At 40.7% G+C, this 18,858-nt stretch overlaps 1 protein-coding gene across 1 annotated transcript in view; it reads left to right on the top strand.

Moving 5' to 3' along the window:
* Positions 1-2,978: 2,978 nt before the first annotated feature.
* EPHA6 (EPH receptor A6) overlaps positions 2,979-18,858 on the top strand; it is a gene marked incomplete at both ends in the record, with an annotated part of 485,307 nt that continues 469,427 nt past the window's right edge. Inside the window, one exon of the mRNA XM_080364048.1 lies at positions 2,979-3,081. Coding sequence (XP_080220174.1) covers positions 2,979-3,081 — 103 coding nt within the window. The remainder of the gene's footprint in view (positions 3,082-18,858) is intronic.

Raw genomic sequence — 18,858 nt, 5'->3', positions numbered from 1 at the left:
GATTTTGTCTATGCTCCTGTCATGTCTTTCGCTGTCTCCTTTTTGTATTCACCTATAGTCTGATATGACATGTAAGAGCAAAGGAAGTGGTAAGCCAGACCTTCTAAGTTCCTTGAAGAAATGTAATTTGGCTTCCTTAACGGCAAGTAAGGATGCAGCATGTGCAGCGTGCCCATATAATATGTAAGAAGGTGTACATGGGGATGCACATGTGCACAGAACTATACGCAGAGTGCATACATGCATATAAACATACATATGCATGTCTTACTAGGGCTGTCTAAGACAAACCTGTTATTAAAAAGCCCAAACCTGTATCATGCAAGAGCAGACATGTGGGAAGGAATCTCAGTTTACTTTCTCTGTGCCAATTGCCCTTTTGCATTAACACACAAAAAGTCTTTTTCAAAGGTTGCAGATAAGCAGTGGTATTGATTGTGTGTGGGACTCAAATGACTCATCTTAATTCGAGGGATCTTTATATTAATGTATGACATTCTGCACTGGTCTCTTCTGGCAGTCTGGTTGGGAAGCATCATATCATACTACTGAAACAAGACTTGAAGCAGAAGTCTGAATTCTCACCTGTTACCCCCAAAAGCTCATCTTGTAATGTCAGTGCTACTCTCCTTTTGACCATGTCAATTCTAAACCAGAGCAGTACTGTGACACAAACTGTAATGGTTCATAATGAATTTCAGAGGAAATTCTAAAAAGTGAACTTTATCTTTTTACCTATCCCATGAAACTAAGGCAAAATACTGACCACTATTTCACTATTCATAGGTATTTTCTGAAGCTTTCCCTGTTAACCTTCTTTTTGAATAAAGGCTCATTTCCTTATAGGGTGATGTTAAAACAGCTAAATATGGGAAATATTGCATTGTTGTAGGCCTGCTGTAATTTCAAAAGATTTTTCTGAAAAAAAACCCACAAATATATGTATCTGGTTTGGATTTGGTCGTTCAATTCCTTTGAAAAGAATATTTTTTTATACATACTCTTTATTCTTGCATTACAAAGTACTTGTTTCCATATATAGCTTCTTTGAACATGTATTTAGGCACCTCAGCAGGAACTTTGATATCTTCTGGTGCAGTACCTTGTAGCTGTATTACCCATTGACTTCAGTGGGATTTACAGACACTCAGAAGCCTCGGGAATCAGACAGCTTTTTTTCCTTCTAATTGTGGATTTACACATCTGATTTTCGGAAGTCATATTCAGAAATACGGATATGAGAACATTTCCTTTTTTTTTTTTTTTTTTAACTTTGTACAAATCCAGAAATCGAAATGCTCGATAGATTAAAACAAGTAAGAAAGAGGTTCCATGCCTGGGGTGTGCTGTAAGGCCGAACGCATCCCAAGCGTCAGCGCTGCCTCCCGCCAGCACGGACCCCTGGCAGGGGTGACAGGAGCAAGCAGACCTGACGGGGACACACACCTGCCACCCTCCTACTCGAGTCGCCTGCCCCACCCAAAACCCTGCACAGGCTCCTGTTGCCTGAATGAGAAATTAAAAACAGAAGCAGTGCTCCGGGGATGCCCAAAGGCGGCCGCCTCACGCTTGCTGGTCTCCCGTACCCCCTCGGCGTAACTTTAAGCAGCAGCTCCTCGCCGGCAGCCACAACCGCGCTTCGCGCTCCCTTCTCCTGCGACACGCCCACGCCGCTACCTGCGGGTGGGGGCCCGGGCCGCGGCCTCCGCCACGCAGTCCGCCCGCCTTTAAACGCCGGTAACGGCGAAACCCCGCCAGCCGCCGCAGCAGCCCGAGCCGAGCGCACCGGCCGGGCTCTCCGTTGCTTTTTTTTTTTTTTCCTTCTCCTCCCCTTGCCTTGTCAACTAACCCCCTCTAGCGCTGAACCTGCCGCATGTGACCCGCGGGCTGCCGGCAGCGGCGCGGCGAGGGGGGCGCTTCTCCTCGCCTGCCGCCCGCCCTGCGATCCCCTCAGGAGGGCGGCTGAGGAGGGGCCGCCGCTCCAGCGGCTTTCCCTTCCCTTCCCTTCCCCCCCCGACCCGCGCCTCGCACGCGCCGGGCCGCCCGTTGGCTGGCGGGGCGCGTGTGCCGGAGCGCCCCCGGCGCGGGGCCGCGCTGGCCTCCCGGCGGACCCGGCACCCGCCGGGCTGGGTGGGCGCAGCGGGGCGGCCCCCCCTGGCCGCGCCGGAGGGGGCGATCGCTCTGCGGGCGGCAGGGGAGCGGCGGCACCACCACCAAAAAAAACCCCAACCTGCAGCCAGCTGCGCGGCACGCAAACCGAGAAGGAGCGGCGAGCATCACACCAGAGCCGCCTGGTTTCTGATTGCTCCGCGGCAGAGGGGGAGAGATAGAGACAGAGAGGGGCGAGCGGCAGAGCCGGGGACGGCGTCGGCGGGGTCGGGGGTGCCGCCCCGCAAGTTTTCCTTGATGTCTTCGGGAGCGTGAGGAGGCGCCCGGCCCTTCTCCCCCTTTCCCCTCAGGAGCTGGGCGGCGGGGGCGAGACGCTCCACCGTGGGAAACTGAATCCCCTCGGCTGTGCCGCTGGCCGGGGATGCGGGGGCCCGTGCGGCGCGGACGGGGGAGGAGGCTGCTCCCGCGGAGGAGGCTGCTGAAGCTGCTGGGGGCCTTTCTGCGGGGCTGAAGGTGCCACCGGCCGGAGCCGGCAGAGGAAGCGGGGTGCGACCCCCATCGCCGCCACCGCCTCGAAGTTGCCGGAGCGCTCCCAGCGCCGCCGCCCCTCGCGGCAGGGCGGCAGCGGGGGCTCTCGGCGCGCCCCCCCCGCCCTCGCTCTCCGGGCCGCCGCCGTGCCCCGGGACCCCGCCGGTGGATGCGCCCGCCCCGGCCCGGACAGCCGCGGGCGGCAGTGCAGGCAGCGCAGCCCGCCGGGCCGCTCCGGACCCCGGCGGGCGGGGGCGCCGCGGCGGCGTTCCCTGCTGGCCTGAAAGAGGACGGGGAGCCTCGGCGGGCCGAGGACTCGGGGCCCTCGGCGGTCACCAGCCATGGGGTGTTGTGAGGTGAGGGGATTGCTCTGGAGAGTCGGCCTCTTCCTCCCCCTGCTAACAGGGCGCCCCGCCGCCGCCGGTCACGTCGCCAGCAACCACGGTAAGGGCGGCCGCGGGGCCAGGGAATGCGGTACGGACGGACTCCCGACAACTTTCTGGGGGCCGCGGAGTGCGAGGGGCCGGGGCCGGCCGCTGGCGGGGAGGGGGCTCCGCACCTGTGCCTGGCAGCGCCCCACGGTCCGGGGAAGCGGGGTGGTGTCTGTGGCGGCTGTCGTGGTGTTGAGGCGGTCATTAAGCGGGGCGCTGTGCTCTAGCCGACCCCTCCCGGCCGCTGAGAGGGCAGAGGGAGCGCGGAGCCGGGCGCCGCGGCCGGTCGGCGGCCACCCCTTCCTGCCGCCTGTGCCCGCGACCCCGCAAAAGTTGGGTGTTTGGGGATAGGGGAATGTGGGGGCTCTGCTGCTTGTCCCCCCTCCCTGGGCGGTGTCCCCGGGAGGGCCGAGGTGCCGTCCCCCGCCGAGCGGCGCCGGGGCAGGGAAATAACGCTGGGGCGCCCACGGGCTCTCCACAGTCACCCCTTGCCGCCGGGGTTTGTGGCTGAGCTGCTGAACGGTAGGTAACTGGAAATTACCTCCCGGGGCGATGGAGCAGTGGCATCTTTTTACTTGAACTGTGGTTTTAAGGTTTACTTTACTCCTTCCGGACGCAAAGCGTCTTTAGAATGGGTTTGAGCTCACCGCGAGTTAAGGGAAACTGCTGCTCGTCAGCGAGCTGTTGGCAGGTGCCTGACTGTCATTAGCACCCAGTTTTTACGTGCTACGGTCTGATTGTCAGGAAAAAATCGCATTTAAAATCTTTGTCACACGTGCATGTTCGTCAGGTCTTAATAAAGACAGTATTTTAATTCTTCGGGTTGTAAAGTATGCATTTAAGAAAAATGCCTCTGGATTAAGGGAATCATCCTATTTAGAAAAGTAAAAATATAAACGCATAGCACGTCCAGCACATATAAAATTTTGTTACGACGAACTGGAAGAAATCCATAACTGATTGTGAAACATCATGTTATGTCATCGAACATCTGGATAGAACAGAGTATTTCCTGAGCTATTTGTTTAAGGTACATCTCTCAGGTTGCGGAGGATGTAGGATGCATCTATTCCCAAATTAGGAAAGTCTTTGCTAGTTTTAATGTTATTTTTGAACAATTCAGGTTTCGTGTTGTGGGATTTTAGTGTGGTATGAGTGGAAATACGGGAACTGAAGGGTAGCACTAAATGTTGCTTCTGACAGAATTTGTTTTACCCACTGTTATTTAAAGGAGCACAGAAAAATGGAATGGTGGAAAGTAATGATCAGAGAAAACTGGTTTTAGTCGTGGAGTACCATCAAATATATAGTTAGTATGTTTTCACACTTACGTTTTACAATCCATTTTCAGTTTTTCCTGTATCTATATAAGTAAGAAGAGAAAATATATAGAAAACAGGATAAGATAGCATGGCCACAAACACCCTGAACAATCAGGGTCAGTTATGGCAGGGACATTGCAAGTTTAGTATTATTCCTTTATCTCTTCTGAACTAAATATGATGAATAATTTCAGTTGTGAATTGTATAACATACCATCATATCAATGCTGTATTAGGTTTTGCCCTTACTCATGTCTTTGAAGACATCAGATTTCCACAATAGCACAACACAGTTTTTCTTTTATGTCACTCTCATTAGTGCAGACTACAATACCGCAAGGCCTGACAAGACACATGAATGCAGTTTGAAAAAATCTATTTGCATATGTTACAGAATAACCAAGACACACTGTATGCATCAAAGGTAAAGAATTTGCATTGAGTAATGCAAGTTAGATTAGATTTCTAAACTATTATTAGACACTCCTGGGGTTAAATTAGTACTATTTAAATAGTGTTTAAAAAAGCAGGTGAAAAATGGGGAAAATAGTTACCACGAAAGCTTAGCCCAAAGAAAAGTCTGTCAAAGATGAAGTGTGTTTTTCATGTTGATGTAACTTTTCACAAGTTCAGGTATTGAGGTATTGGCTGCATAGAGTACTGAATTACCTAACTTCTGAATAACTTCTCTTTCTGCACCTTGTTTCAAAACTTCCAATAAAGTGAGTGACCTCTTTGGTTCTGTCATTGTATGATAGAAGTCAAATAATATATAACTCAACAAAACACATGCGAACTGAAAATTTACTGAATTAATACAAGGTGCTTGAAAATACACACCCTAGCCAATTAATAAAATGCTAGCAAGAGAGTCTACTCTTAATTATGACTTTCTCTAAATCGAAGAATTGCATAGAAGAAAATGAGTACAATAAAGAAGTTGCCCATTGTGTAAACGCTTGAATGTGTAAGCTACTAACATTTGGAATCCCAGCTGTGAAGAGTTTTTTGAAATCTTATGCAACTAACTGAGGAAAAAACATCTCTTTAATTTTCATAAGGTATGAAAATGAATGTATGTTGTAGGAAGAATGTTTGCAATAATTACTGTCGGATTTTCACAAATAATATTTATAACTATAGCTTAGCTTGTCTTTTCTATCTGATATATTTGGTCTTCTTGTAGTATTTACAAACATACCAGCATTAAGACTAAATTGCAAAGGAATGGTTTTTTTTGGGTTTCTTGATTGTTTGGGGGAAAAATGTGGAAGGGGAATAAATTTATTAATCTCACTCAGTAAACTGTCCTTCCACTTAATCCTTAATGGTTTCTTTCCTGTTATGAAAGAGGGTTTTTCAGATAATTAATATATTCTAGTCTTATAAATTATTGCTGTGTTGGGATTCATATATATATATTTCCCCCAAACAGAGATATATATATATATATTTAGGTATGGTTCCAAGACTCTTACGTTGTCATTCTTCACCTAGTAAATCAGTGCTTAGTGTCTTCCAGTGTCTGTAGCAGGGCAAACACAAACAATACTATTGACAGTAAAGTGAACTTATTAATCTTAATGGAGCAGTAAGTTCAAAACCATATTATGCCCATGCCAAGGGCTAGTTTTCAAGGCTAAGAAAAACCCTGTGAGTTGGCAAGTCCATGGTGCTGCATAGGAGCAATGTACTGCTGCAGTCTTAAACAGAAATACTTGAAACATAAGCCTCAATTAGTGGTGTAGGGTGAGTGCTTGCATATTCGTCTAAATTTTCATTAATTGTCCATGACGTCCAGTTATGAACAAGTTGCATTATTATGCAAGATTTTAGTCTGTGTTTTAGGTTTGTTGTTTGGTTGCCAGAACACAATGAATTGGGCAATTACTCTCAAACCTAAATAGATACAGATAGTAACTTCTGAGGTGTGAACTTCTTTGTGCAAACCATGTATGAGCTTTTAAGATAAAGGTCACATCAGGTTCGATGGTATCCTGTGCTCAACAAGCATGCATGTGTGTTTCCATGTGTATGTAAACCAGAAACAATTTTTGTACCCTGGCTTCTTTTAAGCTGTATCTGCCATTGTCTGTCACCAGAAGATTAATTACCGACGTAAACTCTAGAACTTGTGGAGTTTATAAGGTGTTACGTCTATCAGTGAACTGTAGAAAGAAGTTCTTGCTTTTTCATTTACCGGGTATTCATACATCTTGTCAGGTTGTGCACGATTGGTCTTTTTATGCTTCTTTCTGAAAGGCACCTGTACTAATTTTTTTCCTCTTTCGAAAAAATGAGGGAAGAAATAATGTCAAATGTCAGTTTCAAAATTTGTATAGCCTTTATTTTCACAATGATTACACTTGATGTAAATTGGGTAGTTCAAAGGAGGTAATAAAGCTTTTTGATTCTGGTGTTAGAATCTCAGATTACTAATGACCTTCAGTTATTCATCAGTTCAAAGAAGTTGGCTTATTTTTATTCATATATTTATTTTTACGTAAGTGCAATCCATCACACATAAGCACTCCTTCTGAATACTGCACTTGGAATTTTCCTGTAGCAATAAGGAGACCAAGGACTAAGTGTCTGTAGAAACTGAAGTTCTCTCTGAAAGAAACTGATGTCCTACTGCTAGAAGATATCTCTGACTTTGTGGATTTAAGGTACTATGAAGAAAAGTGTGCCGTTGCCTGTACGATGCTTGTCCTGGTGGATTCTGCTGTTCTGTTGTCCAGCTAGAATTTTGTATGAGCATTTACCTCAATATGGAAAAATGTTAAAATTAAATAAACAAAACTATTGCAGTAAAAGTATGTCATTCCCTTTTAAGTGTATAGGTAAATTCATGAGCAAAATCATAGTTCTGTTTCAAGCTATTAAGAAATTTTTAAAAATATTTTTATTCCCGTGGCCCACATTCATATAGACTGGAGTGATAATGGCAACTCTGGAACCTCTGCAGTTGTAGATATACATGAAATGACTTGTTATCCAAAAGCTTCAACTTGTATATTTTAAGTATGAGATGGACAGATTTGCAGTTGATGCTTCATAATATATTCCTGGTATTCTATTTGGCAGTGTTGAATGCTGTTAGAGTATTTTGTTAATTTTTTTTGGATGAATGATTGGTATGTAAATATTAAAAATTAAAAAATGTATTGCTTAGGCAGATTTAGTTTAAAACCAAGTCAGTATGGGAGTTCACATGTAATTCGAGGGTGTGAAAACACTATAGAGAAACTGAAGAATTTCCAAAAGCGTACAGCTTGGCTTTACTCAGAAAGGAAGCCAGTCAAATTTAAGCTATGTGTTATAAGGAAGTATGGAAAAATAAACTGAGGAGTTGACAGTTAGTGAGCAGTGTTTTTTTCATCTCTCATGATTTATTCAGAGATCAGTGTTTTTAGTTTCTGCCAGCATCTTGTCTGTGTTAGGAAACAAGCCAGCGTAGTTCCTGGAAACCAGATTGATATCAGCGCGGAGGAGACGACTGTCCCGCATCTGCCGACTCTTCTGAGGTCCTGTTTGGAGCATCCACTGCTGGCTGCGCTCAAACCAGCCTTCAGCAGTGAAGCAGATATACCTTGGGTTAGATCCAGGATGACCATTCTTATTCTCCTGTGAATGTAACAGTTATTTTTTGGCCAGACTTGCCTTCTTTTGGCAAGTCAAATAGTTTACAAATAAGAGAAGAAAAAAACATGCAGGAAATTAAGGTTTTTTTCTTATGGAGATGTGCTCTGTGTTTCCAGACACGTGTTTTTAGATCTGATTATATAAATGTAATTACTTAGATATGAACTCTACTTGAGGATTTGTTTAGGGTATCTGATGTTAAGACTTTTCACTTGAGAATTTTAGAAAAGTAAAGTAAGTTGTTTGTCAGTAAGATATAGAGTAGGTTAGTATCCAGTTGTTTGGCTACATTTTTTTAAAGTGAACAGCCTGACGTGTTTAAAATCTCCTTTAACTGATTAGACATCTTGATTATGGAAACTGATATACATGTGCAATATGAGAAGCATTTTACTGTTCTTATTCCCCAATGTAGCATAGCTTTGTTAGGATATATGCTTATTTCAACTGTGTGTGTTAGACAGAATGTTTCCCTTAGGATCAGTGGTTTTCTTTAACTTGATGTTGACACAAAGAAGAGGCTGGCCTTCTGTTTTTTATGCCTGTTAATATGCTGAACTCTGTGTCACAGAGACAGAATGATAAATAGTTTGGAAATAGAGAAGTAGGGAAAAAAATTATTTGTCCAAAATCCATCCTGACCTCTGGGACCCATGTTGTCATATAGGAGAGGTCAACAAAAAAAACCTGTTGTGAACGCTGCATCTTCAGAAGCTGATTTTGAATCTGTAAATGGTGTGCCAATCTTTATGATAAGGTGTTGGAATTGAGAATTGCTACTGAAAAGAAGGTTTCTCTTACATGATAAGAATGGGAAATGGTTTGCAGGATTTCTTTCTCATCCATACAAATCAACTTACTCAACTTCATGAGAAAATGATTCTGCAAACCTTTCTTTTAGATTACTTTCTAATTGTCGAGTGCCATTTCCTTATCAGTTTTTGTTTTGTTAACTTCTGTCTTGTTGACTTGTGTAAAAATTCAGAACTTTTCTGGTAATGTTTGTTTCTTCTTACTTGGAATGGATTTGTTAGTCTTCGAGTCTACCACTTATTTCAGCAATCCTTATACTAGTCCAAGGATGCTCTCATTATCGGTCTTATAACACTTTTTTTTTTGTGTGTGTAGGTAGGCTATTGATCTTTCCCACGTTTAAGAACAAGTCTGTTCAAAATAGGTAGGCTTTAAAGAGAAGTCACCTCAATCCAGCAAGCATTTGTAACATAAGTACTAATTTTAGTGCATTACAGAACACAGTTTAGAGACACATGTAGGATTAAATCACCTGCTTGTTTTATGTGGATACCTGAAGTTTGCTACTCCATTGTACTAAAAAAAAAAAAAACAAAAAACAAAAAACAAAAAAAAACCACAAAATGAAACAAACAAACCAGAAAAACCCAACCAACCAACAATCCAAGCCAAAACCCTAACAATAACAACAAAAAACTCCAAACAAACAAAACCACAAAAAACCTCAAAACTACCCCAAACCATCCCAACAAAACCCAAACCAAAAACCCTTAAAGTTTTTCATACCCAGTAGGAATCTTTTTTCTGATTTTATTGTCTCATCCACAACATAATACTTCTCTACGTTCTCATTTTTATCACTATGTCTTTGAAGGCGGCTCCTGTTTGCTGACAGGTTCCCCAAGAAGAGCAATAGCAGATTAGTGAGGGCTGGATGCAAAGATCTCTACTGGAGAGCACAGGCAATACTTCTGCAAGAAGTGCTAACACAAGCATAGCGATCCAGAGTGAACTTTTTAACATACAAGTATGTTAACTGCATTTAGAATCATATAGCATTCCTCCATGGTAACAGGTTTTTGAAATTATACAGGTTTTAGCTTAGAATAAAATCAGCACTGTGTCACTTCAATGCAAGAAGTAGGCAGTAGGCACCATGTGTAACAAACACTGTGAAGGTACACATACAGAATGAGGACATAGTAAAAGGTGTATTTACTGGAAGCTCTGGCGTCTCAATCCATTTAATGGCTTCTGCACCTAGAACAAAAGGGGAAAAGTCACATATAGCAAACAGTCTCGTTGATGCATGTAATGAGTGATTTGTCTTGGCTGAGGACCCTTGGTTAGAGTGCACTTGCTGCTGTAATTTGTATTCTCTGGCTGCTGGTTGCTTCTTAGCTTAAAATAAAGGAATAAAAGAATGAATTAGAAAGCATTCTGTAAAATCATGCACTAGCATTTTAATCTCAGTAAAAGGAATTATCTGTCTGAAATCACCCAGGCCAGTTCTCCCAGTGGGTTCCAGCTGCTGATTTAAAATCAAATTCTATAGGAAAAAATCTGCTAAAAATTAAAATTTAATCATTCAAATATATTTTGGACATATAAAAAAAATATGAAGGGACACCAAGCCTTTTTTTCATGGTGCTTCTGTTTTTTGTTCTTGAAAATTGATTGAATAAAAAGCATCTGGATGATGAATTCATGTTTCAAAATGTAGTTTGAATCCAGCACTTTCTGCTGAACAAAGTGGGACCATATAAAACGGCATAGTCCTTCATGCTCTGTTGTGTCTGGCTGCTGAAGATCTTTGGAGGCGAAAGTAAGGAAAATGTAAGATATTGTCTCTATTAAATTGCTTTTGTTCGTATTGCTGAAGTTGCTAAACACTCACTTGCCAGAATGATACAGCAGGAACACCCACTCCCAGGGTTATGTTGATTTAGTCATTCAGTTTAGTGGACTTTATTTATTAGAGGAACATTTAGTTTAGGTAAGTATGAATATTGTTAGTATTTAGGAATGATGAAACATGATGAGGGAGGTGTGGCACCCATGAGCTTCTCAGCCAGATTTGCACTCTGGCTGCCATCAGATGCAGTGGAAACCCAAACTCTGCTGCTACTGAGACAACAGTAGGAATGGTACCCTGTGATTTTGGTATGTCATAGAAAACATAATTAAATTACTGATTTTCAGACTAAAATTTTCAGAAATAGTTAGCTTAATTTCCTTCTTTAAGAAATATAGAGAAACATCTTATGGTAAGGGTAAGAATTTGCCTTTGTAAAATGGTGTATATTGGAAGTGATAAAAATGTGTTGTATTCAAAGGCAGAGGAATGCCTCTGTATACTAAGAAAAAAGTCTACTAGAGAGATGTATTATATAAAAACTACTTCTGAAGAAATCTGGGATTGTAAATTCAACCAGGAAATCAGATGGTATTCCATGTCACGTTAATGGTTCCTCTGATGCAGATGAATACAATGATGTTATCATATATTCTGTTTTTCTATAGGCTATCTCAAGGCCATTTCATCTAGTATGGAGAAATGTTAGCTAGTTGTTAGAAAGAATCTAACATTTCTCAACTGCCATTGTTTAATACATGGCTCTGTGCAAACGTCAGGCTGCACACAGAATTATTTTTTTCCATGTTGAATCTCTTTAAAGCTATTATTTTTCTCAATATTATTTTGAGCAAGCCTTCTATGTCTTTATAACCACTGAAATACAGAGAAGACTTAAGGGCCAAAGCTTTTTGCTTAGGTGATGACTTCATGACACCCACTGCATATTCCAAGGAAATAGTTTTTCGTGTGCTGAGAGGTAGGTGGCAGAGGTAGATACAACATCTTGGTTTTCAGTGTAGTCTTCAGGTGAACTCTTTTTTTTTTTTTCTTCCTGTACAAGGAAGTCGTTTTCTGCTAGGAACATTTTGTTCATATTTAAAAAATCTGTGATCTATCCAAACTCAGTTTATCAAAATGGTGAATGCAAATGAATTGGATTTGTACCACACAAATTAAAGATCTGAAAATTTCTTGCCATTTTGTGCGCTTGGTTTGTTCACAGCCTTCCTGCAGTCAAAGCCTCAGTCCTCCAGCAGAAGCCTTGCCCAGCTGGTTCATGGTGCTGTTCGGCTCTACAGTCTTGGAAACCAGCTATCTTGGATGCAGACTGTGAGCCATGGTAACTGCTTCATGTCTGGCTTTTCCTAACTTTTAAGTATAAAACTTGCTCATCCCATTATTGTAAAAATGTAGTTCATATGAAATTTCTTTTCCGACTGCAATTTTTATATTTTAAAGAGTTCATTTTTTTTTTTCTTCCTATTCATATAGGATGATGGTTTATTTAGATTGACAGTGTAATCCTCTACTGAATCATTTGAAGTACTTAAGGTTAGAAAGAGGCCATCTTCTATGACATGAGTGTTAGATGGTAATGCAAGCGTGTGTTTTGCCCTTAGATAATGTTAAGCAGCAAAGCAATTTTGAAACTTGCAAGAAAAATAAGTTCATTCTCAGGTCACACACCAGGGTTTTCCTCTCTAGGTTGCATAAGAGCTCTAATGGTTATGACCTGCCATTTGGTGGCTCTTTTTATTACTTCAGTTGTCCTGCCCTTTCCTCTTTTTACCTTTCTTAACCTTATTCTTCTGCTAGTTGGCGTCTGTCCATCAATGTGCACAGTTTCTTCTTGTTTGTTTGTTTGTTTGTTTTGAGGTTTTTGTTTGTTATGTGGGGTTTTTTTGTTTGTTTTGTTTTTGTTTTTGTTTGTGTGGTTGTTTTGTTTCTCATGATTCCATTCCTTATTTTGCTGCATTTCATTTGAGATGTTTATCTTCCTTGTACCTTCTACTCTTTCTGAGCTCTGTAGGAGATGAGAGAATACAGGTGAAAGCTTTTTGTACTTGTTGACTTGGAAGCCAGAAGATACAGTGAGAGGACCATCTTATGCAGCTTCACAGTCTTAGTAAGGAGTATGCTTAGTTGCTCTGCGGTAACAGTATCAGGACAGTCAAACTGATACATAAATTCTGTTAAGAATAGAATATGCTGAGCACAGATAAGTTTTGGCAGTGCCAAAATTTCAGATTGCTATAGTGAACGTGTTCAATTTGGTTAAATGTGAATTTACAGCAAAGGACATCAGGGAATGTCTATCAAGATGCTTTAAATCACAAAAATGTGTGTTCTTTAAGTAAAGATGGAAAATATACTTTCTCTTGTTTTGGTCTTGGAAATGTTTGAATGGTTTTGTTTGGTTGGTTGGTTTTGTAGAATTTCACTTTTAACATAGGGTTTGCATAGGATTTTTTAGTATGTAAAATGTTGACAAGATAAGAAACTGTGTTGTAAGATGAGAGAGTTAAGTAACGTGAGCCTAACCATAGTTAGAATGAAGATCACACTTCTAAATAGTTTCCCTTTTTTTTCCTTTCTCATGGCACACCTGTTGTTGACACAGTACATCCAAAGTTCCAGTAATGCTTAGCCTATTTACTACTAATAATTTACGTTACTAATTTTGTAACAAATGGTTTTGATTTTAAGTAATGTCCTGAAACCTTAGCATTGGTGGGTTTCCATCATATTAGGGCAAATTAGGACATTATTTTTAATAGCTATAGTCTGATGGAAGTATTTTATACTTGAGAGATGTGTCTCAAGAAATAAAAAATGATTGAAATTGGTGCCACAGATGGGTATTTTGAAAACAAAAGAGAAAATCAATAATAGATTAGGGTTGATTAGATGTTGACATTTAGAACGGCACACAGACAATGTTAGAATTTACTGACAACAGGCAGTCTTCTTCTGGATTTGCATTTGTACCTCCATTCTTGGTTCAAGTGGGTCATGGTACATAGATTATAAAGGTTAATGAACAAATTACCATATAGCTCATCTGACTGTTCAGGCTTTAGCCTGGAGGACTGAATATTTTATAATCTAGTTTGTCTTATGTGTAACCTAATTTGTTTAATTTTTTTTTGTTATATGAAATTCTGAATTGCTTGAGTGTTTAGATGAGTCCGAAGTAATTTATGAACTAATTTTCTGTCCTACTCTCCTCCATACACTTGTTTTTACTCTGCTACAGTTTAAGCATAGTTGTGCCTGACATGTTCTTTCTAAGAGAGTAGAGAGTGAGGATCATGGTCTTTAGTTCCTTCCTTTCGATTTAATAAATGCATCAGTAATCCTAATATAGAGCATTCTTTCATTTGCTATGTAGTTTTTTGTCAGCAATATCTGGCTATTTATTCCTGTTTCATATTTCTTCTTAGTTAGTTTTTAATACAGAACAGTACTTTTATCTCCCTAAACAGGATTACCAAATTGATCTTTTCTCCTGATCAGCCTTTGCAAAAATTTAAGCCTCTTCCAGTTCATAACTAAAAGTGACTGAAAAGTCCCAAGAGGTTTGTTAACCCTGCCTCTCTCCCTTTCAATTCCAATAAATACTTTTTTTTAACAAAAAATAGTTTGAAGCAATAACCACGTGTTATTGCTACTGATCAAGAACTGAAGCATGTGCACTTTGGTATGTGCACTTTTTTATATTTTTAATTTAAACCTCACTTTTGGAGTTTGAGGGGATCACTTCCTTATCAGCAGAGTGCATGCTCAGCAAGGATGCTGATGACATAAAACTGAATGGCTGATATGCCAGAGGCTTGTGCTGCCATCCAGAGGAACCTTGACAAGCTGGAAAAATGGACTGATGGACACCTTATGAAGTTCAACAAAGGGAGGTGCCAGGTTCTCTACCTGGAGAAGAACCACTCCATGCACCAGTGCATGCTAAGGACCACCCAGTGGCAAAGCAGCTTGACAGAAAAGGACCTTGGTGAGGACACCAAGGCAAAGAGTATCCTGGGCTGCATTAGGCAAAGTATGCAGCAGGTTGAGGGAAGAGATCCTTCCCCTCTACTCAGTGCTGTTGAGGCCACACCTGGAGTTCTGTGGTCAGTTTTGCGCTCCACTTTACAAGAGAGACAGGGACATGCTGGAGTCCAGCATAGGGCCACAAAGATGATAAAGGGACTGGAGCATCTCTCCTGTGAGGAGAGGCTGAGAGAGCTGAGGCTCTTCAGCCTAGAAAAGAAAAGGCTTGGGGGCGATGTCATCCATGTGTATAAATACCCAAAAGGAGGGTGCAAAGAAGACGGAGCCAGGCTCCTTTCAGTGGTGCTCAGTGACAGGAGCAGTGGCAGCGGGCACAAACTGAAACACAGGAGGCACCGTCTGAACATCAGAAAACACTTTTTTGTGTTTTGAGAAACACTACACTGTGGTGTTTCTCAGCCACACTGTGGTGGTTTTGGCTTTTGAGAACACCACACTGTGAGGGTGCTTGAGCATTGGCACAGGTTGTCCAGGAAGGTTTTGGAGTCTCTCACATTGGAGATATTCAGAAACTGTCTAGACAGGATGCTGGGCAACCTGCTGTAGGTGGTCCTGCTTGAGCAGGGAGGATTGGACAAGATGACCTCCAAAGGTCCCTTCCAACTTCAGCCATTCTGTGAATCAGCAAAACATATCACTAAGCAATAGAAATTTTAGCTATGAATGTTTCTGTTTCACTCAGACTTGTCTCTTGCTTGTTTCTTCACTCCAGATGAGTGAATTCTAAGCTTTTCACTGCATTTAAGTAAAGGCCTTGGACAGTGAAGGAACATCTATGGAGGAAGAAAGTTGATTAGAAATAAGTGAGTTAATCCTTTTTCTTTGAATTGTAACTCTGTAATGATATTTAAAAAACACAACTAAAACCAAACACCTGCCTCCCCAACAAACAAAACCAGCCAACCAACAACAAACCAACAAAAAACTCCTAAGTAATAATATGTTTGTAGTTTTTAATATGTTTTGTTCTCTTCATCCTTCTGTGTGGACTGGCATAGGCTGATGTGTGCCCTTTTGAATTGATAAATAATTACAGCATCAAAATCTGCTTTGGTGAAAGTGAAACTGTGACTAATCAGTGTTCTCCCAGATACTTCTGCACTATGGCACATTCTGTAGGATCAACTCAAGAGGAACCAGTTAGGACATAATTGTACTACGCACTGATGAAGTATTTGGATTTGAGAGAAACAAGCTTGTGTGTCATTGAAAGGCACTGTGACTTTCTTAAAGGAAGGTGTAGGAAAGGACAGCTGGACCATTTGGGTGTCAGAGGAGAAAAACAAGACCAAAGCTGGAGAGATAATAGTCACATAATGAATATACAAGATATAGATAGATAGATAGATAGATAGATAAATAGATAGATAGATAGATAGATTTTTTTTTTTCCTGGAAGGCGGTGCCCCAGGGAAACACAATGACTTCTAGATCATCTGTGACTCAAGAAGGTATCATAAGGCACACCATAGAGAATGGGAATTTTTTAACATCCACTGTACTAGAATGATGCCAAGCCAAGGTTGGTGATAGAAGTCAATTGTACATACCAGTGGATTCTAATAAACCCAAACTTCCAAATATTGTCAGGTAGAATCAGAAGCAGAGCCAGAAATAGAGTTCTTTTTATTTCTTCTGTCTTGCAAAATGTGGTAGATAGTTTCAAACTTTTCCATCTAGCCGGAGAGAAAAAAACCCAAGGTTCTTGGGTAATAGCCCACTACAAATGCTGAGTTTTGAAAAACTAAATCATATCTTGGGACTTGGTTACTTTAATATAGATTATGGTAATTTTCTTTGTTTTCTCTCCTTCAGTGCTAGTATTATTTCCATGTTACTTGAATAAAAGTGAGATGTAGCCTTTTGAGAAAAAAGGTCATTTTGAGACCCTGTTGAAATGTCTGGCCTATGTGTCTTCTTTACCTCCACACATAGCTCAGAATAGGAGTTGACAACATGCTCTGTTAGCAGAAAATTTACATTAGTGTTCTGTACAGCTCCTTATGAGCTCCCAGTGACTTTAATAACTATGCATGTCAGTGTTGATGGAATCAGATTATTTCATTTATGTAAAGGACTCACCCTATGAAGTTGGAAGGTCCCATTAATTAACCTGAAATTCCAGAAGTTAGAATGAATGAAAAAATCCCAAAGTAGCAATATTCTATCACAGCAGAAAAATAACATAGTATATGTCCATTTGCAATCAAGGATGGCTGAAGTGAGTCATCCAGAGCTGCACTCAGTTATTGAAATAAAATTAAAGATACACCATGATTCAAAGGTGCCGTGTTTGTTTTCTCTAAAAAGGCATAAAGAGAATGGGTCAAACTGTAGGTGCTGCATCACAGAACTCATATCTAAGTACCAGACATTTACCAGACCATGCTGATGGTATGGGCTGTGAATGTTACCAATACCAAAGTGTATCAAAGCAATATCAAAGGCTAGGAATGGAAGATAAAGGCAGAGAAGCAGAATTGTCTGTTTGGGTTATTGCTGTTAAGCAGAAGCTTGTTACAACTTTTCTGTTTTAGGAATTTTATTTTGCCTTTGAAATACTAAAAATTAATTTAAATGAATACTGTGGTTGAGTGAAGTGTTTTACATGCTGTAGAAGGAGAAATCTCTTCGCAGGTTGTAGGTTTGTGTGTCTTGCTCATATTGTCAGAGTAAGACCAATTGCCACCACGTGAGCAGATGAGAATTTTCTGTCTTTCCAGGTCAGATGAGACTGCCAAACCCGTTTGTGGTTGGAGATTTTTTCCTTCACTGTAGCATGTAATAACACTTATTAGGTTCATAAGGACTTCTGTCTTAAAAGAAATAAAAATAAATAAAGTCCTGCTATTGACAGGTTCTTCATAATACCTTTCAGTTAAGCATGTATTTAGTTAAGGGTCCTCTTTCTTATAGTGTGTTTGGGAAAGGAAAAAGTTAGTGAGTTGGTATTTAAGGTGTGTAAAGAGTTCATTCTTTTGCACTAATGTATTTAAACTTTCAGCTGTGATGTGGATGCTTGATTCTGATCTAAGGAATTTTTTCTGATATCTGGTGTTCTTACGTCCAGTGAGTTGTGATTACATAAAACTCAGTGATTCAGTGAATAAACTGTCCAATTGACTTGATTATTTGAGCTGCCAGGTACTGGCTCAGGTTGACTTCACAGTTACTCAGCATGCACAAAAAAGTTACTTTGAATGTTTGGGTTTTGGGGTCTTTACTGCATAGAACATATGTCAAAAGATTTTTTTGGTTTGGTTTAAATTAAGAGAAAACCATGAAAAGAAATTAAGACATAAACTTGATATTAAATGCTTTATTAATAAAATAAGATTCTTGGTGAGATTCATGGAGGTAGTATTCTTTGAGCAGATGTAAACATATTTGTGCTGCTTTAAGGACCATAAGTGTGATTTTCATTGCAGTAAAGTCATACAATTTATGACTAAAGCTTCTAAAATGGTGGTGGGATATCCCCTTTTTTCAGGTAATAAGATGGAATGGTACACTTTTATCAGAGAGGCGAGAATAAAATAGGAAGAAGGAAGATAAGATTAAAAGTCAAGTTCTTCTGACTCTCTCTTACGTGAATACTCTAATTTACAAAATTAAAAAAAAAAAAAAAATCACTTGTTCAATAACATGTTATCTCTGTGTGTAAGCATACATGTTTTTAGACTCCAAGCAGGTGCTAACACTGAAAAGTATGTTGTTTTTTAAAAAAATATAAAAAATAAATTAATTCCTCCATAGAGTAGGGAAGAGTTGCCATCAACTTGAGTCCATTGATTCAATTTTTATTGCTCAAACTGCTACAGTTCATAAAATTCAGTTTTACAGGCTGTTAGTCCATAATGTGGGTTATGTCCTTTGGAGACTTATGTTAAAGATAAATGCAGCAGTTCAGGAAGATCTATATTGTAGTTCTGTTAAGAGAGTTCAAGAAGTATTTAAATACTTGTTACTCTGCTCCAAAAGGAAGTAGGATGGAGGGTAGAAGTTAATATTGACCTCAAAGGCAGGAAAGGAAACTGACAACAGAAGAGCCAGTTTATCATTCAGCAAATTACTTAATTTCCTTTGAGGTGAAGAAAATATTTTACTGTAGCATTACTGGCATTGAAAGTTCTTTTTAATTGTTCTT

This window comes from Nesoenas mayeri (assembly GCF_963082525.1).
Source record: "Nesoenas mayeri genome assembly, chromosome: 1".
Taxonomy (NCBI): domain Eukaryota; kingdom Metazoa; phylum Chordata; class Aves; order Columbiformes; family Columbidae; genus Nesoenas; species Nesoenas mayeri.
This window is presented reverse-complemented; position numbering and strand designations above follow the sequence as displayed.